At 56.7% G+C, this 17,361-nt stretch overlaps 1 protein-coding gene across 30 annotated transcripts in view; it reads left to right on the top strand.

Moving 5' to 3' along the window:
- Window positions 1-11,920, top strand: part of NFASC (neurofascin) — an 81,726-nt gene extending 69,806 nt beyond the window's left edge. For 9 of the 30 annotated variants that reach the window (XM_027746938.2, XM_027746936.2, XM_027746933.2 and 6 more), the window contains 3 exons: window positions 5,390-5,521; window positions 6,047-6,116; window positions 11,557-11,920. In XM_027746938.2, coding sequence (XP_027602739.1) covers window positions 5,390-5,521; window positions 6,047-6,116; window positions 11,557-11,788 — 434 coding nt within the window. In that variant the 3' untranslated portion in view covers window positions 11,789-11,920. Of the gene's footprint in view, window positions 1-525; window positions 682-5,389; window positions 5,522-6,046; window positions 6,117-9,431; window positions 9,444-11,556 lie in introns of all 30 variants that reach the window. The other 21 variants (XM_027746925.2, XM_027746919.2, XM_027746924.2 and 18 more) reach the window with 6 other exon arrangements.
- Window positions 11,921-17,361: the final 5,441 nt, after the last annotated feature.

Genomic DNA, 17,361 nt, shown 5'->3' with positions numbered 1-17,361 from the left:
TCTTGAGTCAAAGGGCTGAACTCTTCCCTCAAAAGCACCAACGTGCCAGCTGGGGTGGGCAGTTTCACAGTTTAATGCATTATCCAGCTCATCCTTAACCCCCCCGAACACCTGATGCACAGGTATCACCCCCAACAGCCCAAGGACCAGCTCCTTTACCAAGCCCTGCAGCACCTTCATCCAGCTGAGCACGACCAGGCAAATTTCAGCTTTTTTTTTTTTTTCTGTGCTAAACCCCCCAAATACCCGAACCCGAGGCTGGGCAGATAAAAATAGCCAGGTCTTAAAAGCAGGGAGAGATCTGAGTAGCTGCCAGTCCTTTTTTTTCCCCCGGCGTGGCACGGGGGGTGTGCAGCACGACCCACCCCGCATCCCCGTATTCCCGCATCCCTGATTCCCCCGCTGAGCCGGCCCGAGCCGTTCGCAGCTCGTTGTCGCGGGCACAAAGCCTCGCCCTGCAGGGTCGACACGGGGGATCGCGGAGCCTCCCGCGGCTGCCTTTGATGTGCGGTTTCTGTTTCTCAGGTAACAAGACAGAGAGATCTATCCCTGTTAAGGCTCAGACCCCTTCCTCTGTGCAGCTGGCGGATCTGACGCCGGGGATGATGTACAAGCTGTGGGTGTTCCCCATATGGTCTAGCCCCAGCGAGCACTCGTACATAACCTTTACCACCAGCTCAGGTGAGACAGCATGTGACATCCAGCACGGCATTCCCGTGGCGGGAGGTGGTTGGACTGCATGGAAAAAACCCTCATCCAACCCCCTCCTCACCCCCAGCCTCCGTTCAGGAGACAACCAGCAGGTTGCTCCACGTGGCAGCCCCAGGAAGGGCTTTGGGGGTGCCCGTGAAGGAAAGGGGGTTGCAGGAGGGTGGAGAACCCGCTCAGGGTGTCCCCGTGGCTCTGCTTGGGGCCCCCCCTCGGGGTGTCTGCGCTCCCTCGGCCGTGGGGTTTGCACGTGTCCGGCCCCAGGACGTGCCAGAGGGGCTGGAGGGGACGGATCCGTGATGGGATGCAGGACTGGGAGTGGGAACGTGGCATTTGCACGGGTGGAATCTCCACAGGGCTTCCCATCTGGCGCCGGGTTTATTGGCACGAGCGATTTTCCAGGCTCAGCACCCCCAGTGGGTTTTCCAGCCCCCTGGCTCTGGGCTTCCTGCTGACCCCTGTTGACTCCCACGGGCACTTTATGCATTTGTAAAAACATCACCAGTCACACTCGGGGGCTTCCAGGGAATCCAAACAGCTGTAATTCCCCCGTCGTATTCCCTGGATATTCCCTGGGGGGTTTCCAGAGGGATCTGCCTGTCAGGGCACGGCTCCAAACGCTCAGCTGGAAAACCACGGAGCAGGGAAAGGCTGGAGCAGCCGCCCCTGATGGGTGTAGTGGGTAGAGGAGGGTGATTTCAAGGAGCTGGAAGGATTTTGCTCCGATCCAGCCGAGTGATGGGAAACTCCAGCGCTCGCCGGGCTCTGCTGGGAAGGGCAGAGGGAAAATGGGATTCCCAGCAAGGCAGAGCCACGGGGAGGGGGAGCAGCTCCCCTCACCCCCCAGGCACATCCTACTTGGTGTCCGAAAATTTGGCAAGCCTTAAATCCACTGAGTAACCCCCTGACAGTGCTCAGATGACACAGGGCCAGATGGCAGCTGCTGGTGTTCCATGGAATTGTTAAGGCTGGAAAAGACCTCTGAGATCATCAGTCTGACCATTAACCCAGCACTGCCGAGGCCACCACTAACCCTTGGCCCCAGGTGCCACATCCAGGTGTGTTTTGCATGTCAGATGGTGCCCAGGAACACCCCGGGAGTGCTGCCCTTGGCTCTGCCCAGCCCTCATGTGCCTCCCCAGACTGCTCCATTGCCTCGGGATGGGATCAAACCCACGGCACAGCAGCCCCTGGAACACTCTGCCCCCAGACCTTAGAGCTGATTCTTCAGCTCAGACTCTCCCCAGCACAGCTCCAGCTGCTGTGTAACATCCCCAGTTTTGTTTCTCATTCCAGACCCTCCCTTGACTCTGGAATCACCACCAGCTCGACACCCCCCACCCCACCATGAGACTCATCCCTCTGGACAACTATCCCCAACCTGGACCCGCCTCTTTCCTGTTCTCCCCTGCTTCTCACCCACTTTGGGATCTGTGGGGGGAGTGAGGGGCCAGCAAGGGGTTGGGAATAATTAAAAAAGGGGGGTTAAAAGGCAATATCCTTGGCTGATTCACGCTGGGGGACTCTGCATATGTTCCCCATAACTGGGAGGTTCCTACTGGTATTTTCCTGGAGACTAAAGGATGGGGCCACCTTTATCCCTGTGAGAGAGGCTGGTGGTGACCTGAGCCCTGGCACTGTGGGGTGTGCATGAATAAATGCACATCCACTTCTCTGCTGGCTGGATCTGCTGACACAAGTGCTCGGCCCCTGCTGACAATCATATGCCATCAGGAATGCTTTGGACAAAAAAAGCACTGTTCATATTTTATTTTTCTTTTTTTGGGGGGGCAGGTGGTTTTTCTATATTTTGCAAAGAGCTGTTTTAAAGGTTTCTTGAGTTTGAGGGCAGAGGAGGAAGAAATATCCCACCTGCACTGTGGCTGCAGGACTCGGCCCTCTGGCTTTGCCTCTGATTAATTGGCAGCTCAGAGCCCCTCCCAGGAGCAAAGGACACTTTGAAACAGCAGAAAGAGCTCAATATAAGGAGGTTTTCTACATTTGGAATAAATAAGTTCCTCAGCCTGGACAAACACTGTGTCCAGAGAAGGGAAAGGAGATGGTGAAGAGGCTGGAGAGTCCCATGAGGAGCAGCTGAGGGAGCTGGGGAAGGGGCTGGAGCAGCAGGAGAACTGAGGGAGCTGGGGGGGTTCAGCCTGGAGAAAAGGAGGCTCAGGGGGGACCTTCTGGCTCTGCAACCCCCTGACAGGAGGGGGGAGCCGGGGGGGGTCGGGCTCTGCTCCCAGGGAACGAGGGACAGGAGGAGAGGGAACGGCCTCAGGCTGTGCCAGGGGAGGGTCAGGTTGGACACCAGGAGGAATTTCTCCATGGAAAGGGTGGTCAGGCCTTGGAAGGGGCTGCCCAGGGAGGTTTGGAGTCCCCACCCCTGGAGGTGTCCAAGGAAGGACTGGATGTGCCACTCAGTGCCCTGGGCTGGGGGACAAGGTGGGAATGGGGCTCAGGGTGGACTCGATAATCCTGGAGGGCTTTTCCAACCTCTGGGACTCTGGGAAAAGGATCCCACAAGGCTGGAGATGGGGGGACTTCACCTTCCCAGTGGTCTCCTTGTGCAATTCCAGACAGACCCTTCCCTGCTGGGCGAGCACAGCTTTGCTCCTGACTCTTGGGTGACGTGTTTGCTGCCACCAGCTCATAATGAAGTTGTTTTTTTTTTTTAAAAAAAGGCTCTGCAGTGGCATTTCCAATCAGGACCTGTGGGATTACACAGCTGCTTTCCCCTCCTTCTCCTTGATGTTGGCCTTCCATTAGAGCAAATCACAGCATCCCTCTGACAGCCACGTCCTCCCTCTCCCAACGCTGCAATGACAGCCACTCGTTTACCCCAAACACAAATTGCTCTGCCTGTAATTTGGTCCTCATGTGTTGCTTTTTTGGGAAGGATGGCAATGACACCCCCACCTTGGTGACAGGTTCCTGCTGCAAGATCTCCTGGGGCTCAAAAGCCTCCTCCCTGCCTGTAAAACTCAGCTCCAACCCTCCCACCCACCTCTCAGGCATTTGATACTTTGAAGCCCCCCTTGTTTCTGGCTGTAAAAGCCCCATCCCATCACTGGTAATGCAATCTTTGTCCATCTCCAAGCTTCCTTCCCCTTCCCTCCCCGAGCACTCAGCTAATTGAATCCAGTTCTCAGCTCCACTGGGTTATAATCTCATTGTCTCCTGTTAAAAGCACGTCCTCGAGGACTGTGGGGCTCAGGTAAATGTGGAATTTGGCAGCATTAGGGGAAAAAAAGCAGCCAAGGCAGCCAAGGCACAGTCAGGCAGGTCCTGGGTGAGCCCAGGAGGTCAGTGCTGCTCCCAAACACACAATGTTCAGGGTTTGACATCGTTTCTTTGCCGTTTTCCTTCTTGTCATTCTCCTCTTTTACCCAAATTTCCTCATCATGGTTTGTCTGCAGTTCCCTCCGTGGCTTAGATTTCATCCTGAGGAAAGGGCTTCCCCTCCTGGGTTCACTTCTGATGGAATAAGCACAGTTTAAGCCCTGAAATGCCTGAAAGTTTACCAACTTTTTCCAGGTGCTGTCTCTCTCACAGGAGCCTTTCATTCAGAACACATTCAGGGAGGGCTGTTCCATGCTCTCCTTACACCGTCCTGCTTCTTGTCAGCTTGTCATGACAAAAGGCTGCTCCCTGCCCCTCCCAGTTCCCAACTGGCTCCCAAGCAGCCCAGCTCTCCCCCCAGGAACACCTCTGTGTTTTCCTGGGTAAATGTAGCCCCCCCTGCTGCGCTGAAGGTTATTTTCTCCTCTGCTCTGTCTTGCTGAATACCAAGTGCGTGTCAATGAGAGCCAGAAAATGGCAGCGTGGAGCTATTTATAGGACACAGATTTGTCTGTCTGACCGTGCAGGAGAGCTGCAAACAGGGAGCCAGGGAACGTCAGGGAGGACACAGCAGTCAGGAGCTGTTTGGGGCACAGGACACCTCCTTGCTGGGGATTAATGCCATGAATAGTCATGAGCCTCCTGAGGGTGCTGGAAGCAGCCATAGGAAGGGTTTGCCCCAGGAGGAAACACTTTCCTGTGCCATCAAACCACCTCTCAGCTCCCTGGGACCCAGATGTTGTTCCTCAAAGCTGTTGTCACTGCTGCCTCCCCTCTTGTGCATCAGCCAGGTCTTGGTGGGCTCTCACGAGTCCCCTCCGAGCCCTGGGGACCCTCTGTGGCCCCCCAAGGGCAGCAGAGCCTCTGCCCATCCCCTCCAGGACTCCAGTTTATCCCTCAGGGCTCAGCACCCTCCTGGGGTCAGACACCAGGGCTGGATCCTCTTGGCCACGTTTGGCTCAGACCTTCTCCCTTCCCAGGGTAGCTTCCACACCCGGCAAACAAAAGCTCCAACCTGTCCCCCAGCTGCTTCTGCCGTGACTTTCTGCCCCTTTCCCCCTGCTCTGTGCCAGCTCTCACTTCATGCTGTGCCCTTTGGCTGTTTGCAGCTCCTGGGGGAACGCTGAGCTGACCAACCACCGCGAAATGGAAGCAAAAAACCCACCCCAACCCCCCCCCTCCCCAGACGTTGTGCTGCAGCCTCAGCTCCTCTGACACACACAGACACACCCAGAGGGATTCCCAAACCAGCGACCTGTCCTGCTCTTCAGCTCTCCCCCCTGTGCTCCTGCTCTGTTCCCTCACAGCTGCTTTTTTTGTGTCGCCCCCCCCTGCCCAGCCTACACCAAGAACCAGGTGGACATCGCCACGCAGGGCTGGTTCATCGGGCTCATGTGTGCCATCGCCCTGCTCGTGCTCATCCTGCTCATCGTCTGCTTCATCAAGAGGAGCAGAGGGGGCAAGTACCCAGGTGAGGCTCCCAGGGTGGGCATGGGCAGGCTGTGTCTCTCTGGGATTACCGGGATTTCCTTCCTCTGTTGTTGGTGGGGAGAGTTTTGGGTCGTTCCAGGCTGGGCGAGGGCTCAGGGCGGGTTCAGAGCTGGGCTCTAAAAAAGCCCCCCCTCTGCACATCTCGCCGTCCTCAGCTGGAAAAAGAGCTTCTCGGGCAAAAATCTTGTCAAATATTTGCAAAGCAAAAGGAAGACTGAAGGGAATCCTCCAATTTATGCCCCCTGTCACTCCTGTCTGGAGCGCTCATGGTGCCACACCCAGCACCCTTTGCAAACCCTTTGAGAACCCTCTGTAAGTCCTTCTGCAAACCCTCTGGAGGCTCTCCCAGGGGCAGGTTTTTTACCTGTCCATGAGCAGATACCCTTCAACCCTCCCAGGGGTGTCACAGACCCCCCCAAACCCCCCAGCTGCTGGTGCTGCCTCGTAAATCTTTGATTTCCTGCCCTGCTTTTAACGTGCCTGGTGGGGCTCTGCTTGTTTCCAGTCCGGGACAATAAAGATGAGCACCTAAATCCCGAAGACAAGAACGTGGAGGATGGATCCTTTGACTACAGGTACGTTCCTGTGGCATGTGGACCCCCCCAGCCCCCCATCAGCCCCTGTCCCAGCCATCACAGCCCTCACCACGCTCTCCTCCCAAAACCACAGCCCCCCGGGGCCACACAGCCTCTGAAATGATTCCTCCCACCTTCCTCCTCCTGCCTCCTTCCCTCTGAGAGTCCTCTGCCAAAGGAAACCCTTCCTGAGGGACCAGGGTCCTGCTCAGGGCTCCTCCTTCCCCCGTCTCAGCCTGGGATGAGCGGTCTGGGCAGAGCTGGGATCTGGCATCAGCTACATGGGACAGCTCTCAGCAGGAGCAGACCAACCTTGATGACACTCCAAACACAGAAAATCCCCCCAAAAACCCAAACTTTGTGTCAGCCTGAGGGTATTTCTGGAGCATCTCCCTGTAGCTCAGCCTCTCTCCTGCCCACGGGGAGTATCCAGGGGAGAAATGCCCAAAGTTCTGTTTGGATCAGCCCTGTGAGCACACAAGCACTCTGATTTGGGGGTCTGCCTGCGTGCCAAACAAGGAATTTTCTGTGAGGTCACCCCACCCAAACCCCCTTGGAGGGCTCCAGCCCAGCCCAGCAGGGGTTCAGCCGAAACCTCTCCGGCTTCCCCCGGCTCCACTCCGCTGCTTGCACGCAAATGTCACCCTTTAAAGAGCAGCAGAGAGCCCTTTTCCACCCCAGGAAAACTCCCAGGATGTGTCAGAAAGGGCCAGGCAGGTTCCCAAGCATTCCCAGCTCTGCTGCTCTCCGTGGCTGCCCCCGGGAGCGGGAGCAGGTCCCGCTGTCAGGTCTCATCGCGTTGCCCCCCCTGACAGGTGAAGGGATGTTTTCCAGCACCTCCACTGGGCTTGGCTTTGCTTTACAGAACTAAAATGCCCTTTTTCCCCCATCTGAGCTGGATCCAAAGCCCAATCAGGCCAGCAGGAATTTTTCTCCTGCCTTAGAACGGGGTTAACTCCACCCCACGCCATTCCCGATGCTCCCAGCGTTACAAAGCCAGGGAGCAAAGGTGGGAGGAATTTAGCTGGGATTCGGTGAGGGGTGGAAGAAAACACACGTGTTCTGCCAGAGACTTTAGGGGAAGCCAAACAAGCCTGGCTGCACACCCCAATAAATGGAGGCAGAACAACTGCAGCCTCCCCGAGATCGTGTCTGTGCTGCCGGGGGCACAGAAACCCCATTTCAGCAGCGATTCCTCCTCTCCAAAGGATGTCATTAAAGCCCAAAGCTCCTCAGTCCTCTGAGGGCACAACACAGAATACAAATACACCCAGCAGGGCCCAGAATAAGCAGCATGTTGTAGGGAAAGGCTGATGTTCTTTATTGCCCTGAACAACACTCGGGGACAAAACCTTCCTCACCATGCCGGGAGAGCTGGTCAGCACTTGGAGGGGTGGCAGTAAATCCACACAGAGGTTTCTGGGCACGTTCCATTCAGATTCCTGGCTGAGAACAGCAGAGGAGACATAGCTCAGCCTGGTCCTGGTGCAGGTTTTGCCCCTGATCAAAGATATCCCTTCCCAGGTGGGATTTTACCCGTGCTCCTGGTGCAGATCAGAGCCGTAACCCCAACGCACAGCTCGTGTCCAGAACAATCCCCCTGTGATTTCAGTCTGACAGGGAGCCTCTTGGCTCCCAGAGGTGTGGGATGGTGTGAATCCCACGTAGGAAGCCTCAAACCCCTCATCCCCCCGAGGTTCCTCCCCTCACACCCCCCAGGCTCAGCTCATCCCCTGGAGCTCAGCCCAGGCTGCCCGGCCGAGCTTCTGGCAGTACCCCCCCATTTCACAGCTCTGCTTCTTCTCCAGGGGCCACCAGGGGGTCCCAGCCGAGGCCTCCTCACCCCCATCCATCGCTCCCGAGGCAAACCCATTGCCAGGGGCCACTTGCCTGGCACAGAAGGCAATCCAAGCTGTTGGCATGGCTGGCAGCAGTGCCGCACTCGCTGCCCCAGCACCATCCAAGGCACAGTGACTTCCAGGCAAGGGGAAGGAATGGGGTAAATCCTTCACCCTCCTGCTTTAGCTGAGGCTCCATCTCTTGTTGACAGCCCCGTTCCCAAAAGTTTGCAGGCTAAAGGCACAGGTCAGCCGGAGGACAACAACCAAGCCCCAGGATGCTCCCATGTTTTCAATCACGTTGTCCTGTGGACTAAACAGAGGGGGGGAAAAAACCCTAATCAAACAAGAACAACCAAAAATCCCCCAACAACCCATAAACTTCGCCCCCTCCTCGGGAACAACAGGTTTCCTGGGAGAGAAGCAGTAGGAGGCTTCCCCTCAAGGAGGCAGAAAGGAAGGTGAAGCTGAAGGATGGCTCCGAAACGCTGGTGGCTGATTAAGATTGGAAATGATGGTGATGTTGGGCTCGAGGAGGGGAGCAATTAGTGTTTCGAGCAAGGACAGGGATTGAGCTGACGTGAGTCCTTCGGTGGCTCCCCCTCCCCACCTCCACCTGGCATGTCTGATGTGCTCCCATCACACCTCACGTCCCCAGTGCCCCCCGTGCATGCGACTCGCAGGTCTCTGCAGCCCGTAATTAATTGAATTCAGAGATGCTGTCACATCTTCCCCTTCCACTCATGGAATAATGGTTTTCCCGAGCACAGGCTAAAGCTGAGAAAGCTTATTTTCCAAAGCAGGGAGACCATTATCCTTGGACAATGTTCTGTGCCAGTGGCTGTGCCTCATTATACCAAATGTTCCAACGCTGCACGTGGGGGAGTCGGCGGGAAAGCCGGGATGCTGGGAAGGGAAAGTGGAGTGGTTTGAGCTGCTGGATTCCAGCTGAGGGTCAGGGCAGCCCCGTGGCAGAGGGTCCACGCTGCAGGCAGTGCCAGCTTGCCAGAATGGGCCCCCTCAGCGAGGCAGGAGGACACAGACCCTCCTCAGGGCCCTGGGAGGGCTCTGCAGGAGCAGCCCGGGCAGGGCAGGTCTGGCAGTCGGTGACACGACCCAGGCCCTGGCGTGGAGATCCAGCAGAAGGTTGGAGGGGAAACCAAGAGCCCCCCTTTCCCTTGGCCCTTGGCCTGCTGCATGTTGGTCCCCAGAGCCACCAGTGCCCCCGACAGCTGCTCCCTGGTGAACTCCAACCACATCCCAGCGAGGCTCCTGCAGGTCCCAGCAGCGAGCCCTGTTTGGTATAACGAGGCACCCGAGCAACCCGGGCCTTCCTCTTTTGGTTTTTAGCACTGCCCCCTGTAAATGCAGAGCTCATCATATCTCTCTCTCTGATCAGGCTCTTTTCTGCTTCTCTCTGTTTTATTCCCATTCTTTCTTCTCCTTTTCACCTGGTCTATCCACATGGACCATGAAGGTCTCTTGAAAGGTAGGACCACGTGCTGCCAGAAGTCCGGCACATTTAGCTTTTTTTTTTTCTTTTTTTTAATTTATTTTCCTTCCTTCTGCCCACTGATTTCATTACAGCCAAAACAACCCCTCCCCCTCCCCCTGTTCCCGTGTTCCTGCCTCACCTAACACATTAAACGAGACCCCTCTAACTCCTGCTGGCACTGGGGGTACCCCCACATCCAGCAAATTGCTCCATGGGCTGGGGGGTCCCCCCAGGAACCAGCCAGGCCCCCCCAGATCGAGCTGCTGAGCCCTCCTGGTGCAGCAGGGTTGGACCTGGGAACGATGCCCTTGGTGCCCTCAGCACCTTGGTGCCCTCAGCACCTTGGTGTCCTCACCCTCAGGGATGGGGACGAGGGACACGAGCCCGAACCGCTGGATCCTGAGACGCTCTTGGTCTCAGCCCTGCAAACCCTCCCTCTGGCTCAAGCCTCCCCCTCTTCCCGAGGATTTATGGCACTCAGGACAACGTCTCCCAGCTGGTTTTTCCATCTGGGTGCTCTGGTTCTCTAATGCACACCCGGGAATCCATTTGTTGGGGTCGTGTTACATCGAGGGGCTGGTGAGTCTCTGCTGCACCCTCCCGATGCACTAACGGGATAAACGGGCCTGGAGAGAGGTAAAAACCAGGGGGAACACCCAGGAAGTGCATTTTTCCCATTTAGGGAAAAATCTGGCTCTGGATCCAGCTTTACCTGCCCCCCAAACCTTGGGAAAGGACGTTGCCAATGAAGGGATCTGGGTTTTGCCACTCTCTACTTGGCGTTTCTGGGGCTTTCTAACCTTCAGTCCTGCTTGCAGACTGAACTCTTCCTCTCCCACCACCCCCTTACCCCCACCCCCAAAAAAAAAAGCTGCTTTCAGAGCTAACAAGTTATTTTTTACTGTGATGCCAAGTTAACACAAGGTCTCAAACCCTGGGTTTTTGTTGCTGCTTCGTTCCCAAAGTGCTGATCCGAGGAAACACGGGGGGAAAGCTGCCTGTGGTGCCCTGGGACACCAAATTCCTCTCCCACTGCGGAGCTGATGCCTTTAATTAGACAGGATGAGGGAGAATTAATGCCTTCCCACTTTGCTCCTGGGCCCAAGCAAAGTGCAAAAAAGAAAAAAAAAAGCCCAGTATTTTTCCCTGTTTTAAGGAAAATAAAGGAGCAGAGCAGAGGGAGCGAGTCTGACAAGCCCCGAGCCAAAACAACAGCAATAAAATGACAGGAGTGGAGGTGGGAGCACAAATATTTAAGGTCTCAATGTGATATCTTCCAGAATACAACAGAATTTGCAAGCTGGACATAAGATCAACCATGAACTAAGGACGAGCTGATATGAAAATTAATTGTTATATATATATTTATATATAAAGAGAGAGAGAGAGAGAGAGGGAGAATCCACTCTCATCCTCCACAAAATATCATCTCTATTTATGAGATCCCAGCCCTTCCCCTCCAGAGGGAAAACTGCTTTTCCCCGTTTAGTTTTTTTGTTAAAAGGCTTTCTTTAAAGTGGTGGTGGTTTTTTTTCCCCTGTGGGTCAAACTCTTTATTTTCCAGTGAGCTGGCTTAAATCTTTCTAGTGGGGAAAAAATAAAGAAAAAAAAAAAAAAGAGAGGAAAGCATAAAGAATTGGGGGCTCAGAAATAAGCTCAGAAAGGTGAATTCCCACGAGTTTTGGAAGCTGCACAGAACTTGGCATCCTCCACGTGCCCCCTTGCAGTGCTTGGAGTGCCCTCCCATTGCATGTGGTTCCCAAAATAGTGTGTTTTTGGCGAGGAGATCCGGCAAGAAACCACTTAAACCGGGTTAGAAAGAAAGAAGGAATAAAAGCAGTGACAGAGCAGCGATGAGGGAAGGGCGTTTCCAAAGCACACCCGAGAATTGCAGGTGACAGAGGTTAAAAACCTGATTTTTATGACAGAAAAAGTGAAGGTTGGGCGTGGGCCCCCCTTCCCCTGCACATCAGCCCCCCCACGACAGCCCCAGCACCCCCTTGGCTGGATTCGGGGTCGAGCGCCCGAGCCCTGGGGGTGGAGGCTCCCAGGCCCCGTTTCTCACCCCTCACTGTGTCTGTCTGTCTGTCTGTCCTCTGCCACCCAGCGATGAAGACAACAAACCTCTTCCCAACAGCCAGACGTCGCTGGACGGGACGATAAAGCAGCAGGAGAGCGACGACAGCCTGGTGGACTATGGAGAGGGGGGAGAGGGGCAGTTCAACGAGGACGGCTCCTTCATCGGCCAGTACACCGTGAAAAAGGACAAGGAGGAGACCGAAGGCAACGAGAGCTCCGAGGCCACCTCCCCTGTCAACGCCATCTACTCCTTGGCATAGCCCAGTGCCCGGCAACACCGACAGCCTGAGGGGGTCCGGAGGGCCTGGGGGGGGTCCCACAGCAGCCCCCCCCCCCCCCGATGGGAATGTGGGAATGGAACCGACCGACGAAAAAACGAAATGCAAAAAAAAAAAAAAGGGGAAACAAAAAGAAAAAAAAAAGAAAAACCAAACAAACACACACAGAAAAAAAAAAAAAATAGAAAGGAATCCAAGCAAACAGGCGGCCCAGGAGGCTGCCCAGGCCATTTCTCCTTAGCAAACAAGCCAAGGGACTCACGGGGTTGGAGCTGGGGCGGAGATTCCAGAGGGGCTGGAAGGGGAGATGCTCGAGGTGAACCCCAGTTTTGGGGCTGCCCCCGGCGCCCAGAGCCAGCCCCGAGGGGCTGCAGGGTGGGCTGGGCTGCCCAGACCTCCCCCCCCCCAGGGCCCTTTCTGTTCTTTTGGGAGGGAGCTGAAAATTCTTCTATTTAATTTTGGCAGGAAGGTTCTGGATAAGAGGGGAGGGGTAGAAATAAAGCCAAGAGTTTGGGGGAGGGAAGGGGGGTGAGAGGGGCCTGGGCAGAGCAGCACAAATGTGGGAGAGGAGGAAAGTGGTGGATCTTTGGGTGATAACACACTGTACTCCTGAGCCATCCATCCTCACAGCAGCACCTCGCCCAGGGCCTCTCCCAAAACAGCCAGAGCCACAAGCTCCTTCTCCAGAGAGCAGCACCTCTGCAGGGAGAGCAGGTCCCCAGCACTCCCCCAACACCTCCCCCCTGCAGAGCCCACGAGAGCTCACCCAGAGCACCCTCGGAGGACAAGAGGCTGCAGAAGAGCTCGTGGGACTGGTGGAAGGACAGTGAGGTGCCTCCCACCCCCCGAGCCCCGGGGGAACAGCACTGCAGGCAAACCAACCATCGGGGTTCAGCCTTTGCTTTGGAGGGATCTGGGGGGCACCTGCCCCCAGCCCACACCTGCTTTCTTTTAAAGGCAACTCCATAAATCTTATGTAGCAAAGAGGGAGTGGAAGCAGGACGAGGATGAGGAGGCCGGAAATCACTTGTTTTTGGAAGGGAATCAAAGGCAGAGGGTGAGGATGGAAGGACCCCCCGGGTTCGGGTGGAGCATCCCCCAGAGCCGCAGCTCGGAGGGCTCAGGGACACCCCAGGAGGGCACGTGGTGGGAACCCAGGAGCCCAGCCCACACCTCCCCAGGCTCTGGGACGAGCCAGACGGACAGTGTGTCCCACTAACCCCCCTCCTCATTTCTGACAGTGGCCTTTCCCCCCTCCATCAATCAGCCTGAGCGAGCCCCTTCCCCGTGGGACCCCCCCCAGCCCCCCGCTGTCTTCTCTACATATCAACCCCCTGCATTTAACCCCCCCGGCTCGGGTGGGAGCGCTGCTCCACATGCCTTACACAGCTTGGACCTTCCCGGGGAGTCCACTGAACTGGCACTCTCCGACCCCCAGGGCAGCAGGAGCAGGGCGGCCGGGCGGCATTCCCGGCTGGCACAGCATGGATCCCGGCTGGCACAACGTGGATCCCGGCTGGCACAGCGTGGATCCCGGCTGGCACAGCACGGATCCCGGCTGGCACAACGTGGATCCCGGCTGGCACAGCATGGATCCCGGCTGGCACAGCACGGATCCCGGCTGGCACAGCATGGATCCCGGCTGGCACAGCATGGATCCCGGCTGGCACAACGTGGATCCCGGCTGGCACAACGTGGATCCCGGCTGGCACAGCGTGGATCCCGGCTGGCACAGCATGGATCCCGGCTGGCACAGCATGGATCCCGGCTGGCACAGCACGGATCCCGCAGGAGGAGGCAGAGCTGTGGACCAGCCCGTGTTCAGTGGCCAAAGCCACGCGTGTCCTCCCAGCTCCTGCACTTCTGAAACCAAAGGTACCTTCGCTGAGAGAGAGATCCAAGGGTTGGTTCCTCCGGACCACGAGCGACGTCGGGATGGATTTTTGTTTCCTTTTTTTTTTTTTCCCTAAGGAGGAGGTTTTTCTTTGTGTTCAGCACAGTGGATTGATTGCCACGGGATTAATGCAATTGTTCTTTCAGCTCTCAAGCTGGTTTGCTCTACAGACACGTCGCTCTAACGGGAACACTTCTGCTGCTGGGGGTTGGTGAGAGGGCCACGTCCTTTAAGCTGCCCGTGGCAGGAGGATCCCGGGCCTGAGCACCTGTGTGGCTCCTGCTGCTGATCCCGCAGGGAAAACAGGAGGGAAGGATGCAGCTTAAATGCCTCCCTTAAAAAAATAACCCTAATTTCTCCCGGCGGGCACAGCCTGCCCTCCCTGGCACCCTGCCTGTGTGTGACAGCACAGGAGCCCCAGGAGCGCAGGATATGGGGGGACACTGCCGTGGGTCCCTGATCCCGAGGCTGCTCCCGTCCTCCCTGGAGTGCTGGCGCAGCCAGAGGTGGAAAAAGCAGCGGGAAAAATCGGGAGTTTTGGTCCGAGCCCTGAAATCCTGGAAACCCAAGGGGACACCAGGTCACGACGCCCCCACAGCGTCCCCTGTGCCAGCATTGCCTTCTCAGCGGGTGACAGCCCCCGGTCCCACGCGTCACAGTCACTCCTGACCCGAGAGAGCGACGAGGAGCTGCCGCTCCTGCCGCCCACCCCGCCGGGGGGGAGCGGGAGGGTGGAGGGCAGGGCTGGGCAGTGCCACCCGTCACCACCCTGGCACACGCGGCCCCTCTCTCGGGCCGTGCCACCGCCTCTCCTGGCACATCCCACCGCCTCTCCTCGTCGCGCAGGTCCCAGCAGAGCTGCGAGTTCGCCCTGCAACGCCTCACCCTCGTGCCAGGCTTAGCGTGTGTAACTTAAGCAGCAAGCCCGATTTCAGTTTAAGCAATAAAAAAGAAACTTGTTTTAAAGAAAAAAAAAAAAAAAAAAAAAAAAAAAAAAAAAAAAAAAAAAAAAAAAGAGGGAAAAAAAAATCTATTTCTTGCACTAAAAACCTGTTTTATTAACGAGAATAACGATGCTTTTCTGGTCCTGACAAAAAAATCACCCACTGCATCGGTAGCTCCCCTTGCCCAGCAGCGCCTGTCTCCATGTCCTCGCCTCGGGCATCGGGCTTTGGTTGTCCGACACAGTCTGAACCCACGTCAAAGCCACAAAAAATCCCATGTCAAACCCCCCAGAACGCCGTGTCAACCCCCCGCAGACCAGAGTCCTTCCTTCACAGCACCGAGTTTTCCACGTCTGTTCCTCCTGCTCACACCCAGACAGAAAGTATTGGGACTATTTTGTTTCTCTTTAATTTGTAAATATATATCACAATCCATCCATCCTCTCTGTGAAACCTCCTGGTTGGTCTAAAGTATTCTATGTATTTATTTGCCTTTTTTTTTTTTTAAAGCAAAAAAAAAAAAAAAAAGAGGAAAAAAAAGGGGAAAAGGACAAAAAACCCACCACCTTTGAGTTAACCCACCTGTCCCAACGAGAAATGTCGAGCTGAAGCTGTAAAATCCCCCGTTTACAGCGAGGAGATTTATGGACTACAGGAAAAAATGTTTAATATAAGGACTTATAAACCGACTGCATGAGAGATGAAAGAAGGCCCAAATACTCAGATATCTTTTTTTTTTTTTTTTTCTTTTTGAATCACTGTAAAAAAAGAAAAAAGACGGGATTTTTTTGTATAGAGAACACTAAACATATAATAAAACATTGTTCAAAACTCAGCGCCGAGCCTGCGGGTCACCTCCCTCGGCCACCCACAGCTCCGGAGCCTGCGGGGTTGTGCCGGTCCCCAGCGTCCCCTCCTCCCTCCCCAGCCCTTCCCCAGGAAAGGAGGGTGTTCAGGCCCCCCGAACCATCTCCCAGCAGATTTTCTGCCCCCAGAACTCCTCACAGAGCCCTCCCTGACCATCGCCAAGGTCAACGCGACCCCAGAGCGGGCGGTGGGGTCCCTTCCAGGGGGGGAACCCGGGGCACGAGGCTGCCCCGTCCCTGCACGCCCTGGGGAAGCTCAGCACGTCTGGGACGCTGTGCTGGCAAAGCTGGCAAAGCTCGGCACCCTCCCGGTGCCAGCTGCGCCCCCACACCCTCGGGGAGCGCGGGATATGCGGGATATGCGGGAAGAAGGAGCCCCCAAGGCCCAGCAGACGCGGGAGCTCCCGGGGTTCACCCAGCCCCCCGTTCCTGGCACTGCTGCCCCCCCCGGGGCCCATCCTGCCCTCCCGGCCCTTCCCGCTCCCGGCAGAGGTTCCCCGGGGCCGAGCCCTGCCGGGAAGGGGCTGCGGGAAGGGGGAGCTCTGGGGGTGACGGAGGTGGAATTGCTCGCTAAGAGGATGAAGGCATTAGTGCTTCCTGCTGCAGGGGGGGGCTCCCCCCACCCCCTCCCCACCCCGACTGCAACAGCAGTGACCGAAAAAAAGGGACTTTTTGCCCAGTGTAGACCCCCCGGTGCAGACTGGGGCAGTGGAGGCAGCGGCCACACTCAGTCCCTGCCCCAGGGAGGGGTGGCAGAGGAATTGCGCTTGGTGCAGAAATTCCAAGCTCCTGGAAGGCAGGGACTGCTCCAAACCCTCAAATCCACCGCTTCCCACTGCCCACAGGAGCCTCCAAGCCCAAGGTGTGGGCGTCTCTCGGGGCTGTCCAGGCGGCTGCTCCCACCGTTCCCACGGGACACGGGGCTTTTATCAGCCAGGAACGAGCGACGACGGGCCGTGCCCGTCCCCGGGATCGATGCGGGACAGACGCGGACACATCAGCACGATAATGACACCCGTGTCTGCCCGATCTCTGCCCGGGGGCAGCAGGGCTGGATCAATACCGGCAGAGTGTCTCCAGTTACCCTCCTTCTCCTCGGAGAGGCAGCTCCAGCCTGTTGCCTTCCCTTCTGGCACCGGGAATATCCGAGGGAGCCCTTACAGAGCTGCCTTCCCCCCAAAGTGCTGTCCTGGTCTATGTTTGCACCAGGACAAACACCCCAAAGGTCCCTGATGTCATTGTCACCTGCAGAGAGACCCTCAGAGAGCTGCTGAGAGCAGGGACACAAAGGAGAGGGGGCAGAGGGCAGGTCCCCCTCCCTCCACCGGGACAGAACTCCCTTGGATTTCGCTCCTCTCATCCCTTTGCTGGGGATCAGGCTCCAACCCTGCTCTTCCTTTCTGCCCCACAGGACACCAGCTCTCCCAGGTGAGGGCTGTGCGAAGGGCTGGGGCCGGTTCCTTCCAGTCTTACCCCAAAACGGCAGCGGGGAGCAGAAACCGGGACAAACCGGGCAAGGGGAAGGGAGCTGGGACCAGCACCGCGCCCCACTCCATCGCAGGCGCCTCCGGGACAGCAGGAGCTTTGCCGGTCAATAGAGACGCTAATGCCTTAATTACTCTTCGGTAATTGCAGCCCATTAACCTGTGGACAGCCCCAGCGCCCATTGATCTCCTCACATCATTAACAGGTCTGGGCTGGAGCTGGGAGGGGTGGGAGGGCACGGTGGTCCCTGACACGCTCCCAAATCCTTCCGCTTCCCACAGCCCGGCAGCGACCTGCCCACCGGCAAAACCCCGCACCGGGGCACCCTCCACACCTCGGCGGGGGTGGCATCGGCGGCATCTCTTC

This window comes from Pipra filicauda, unplaced genomic scaffold (genome assembly GCF_003945595.2).
Source record: "Pipra filicauda isolate LSUMZ 115617 unplaced genomic scaffold, ASM394559v2 scaffold264_size1072897_pilon, whole genome shotgun sequence".
Taxonomy (NCBI): Eukaryota; Metazoa; Chordata; class Aves; order Passeriformes; family Pipridae; genus Pipra; species Pipra filicauda.
This window is presented reverse-complemented; position numbering and strand designations above follow the sequence as displayed.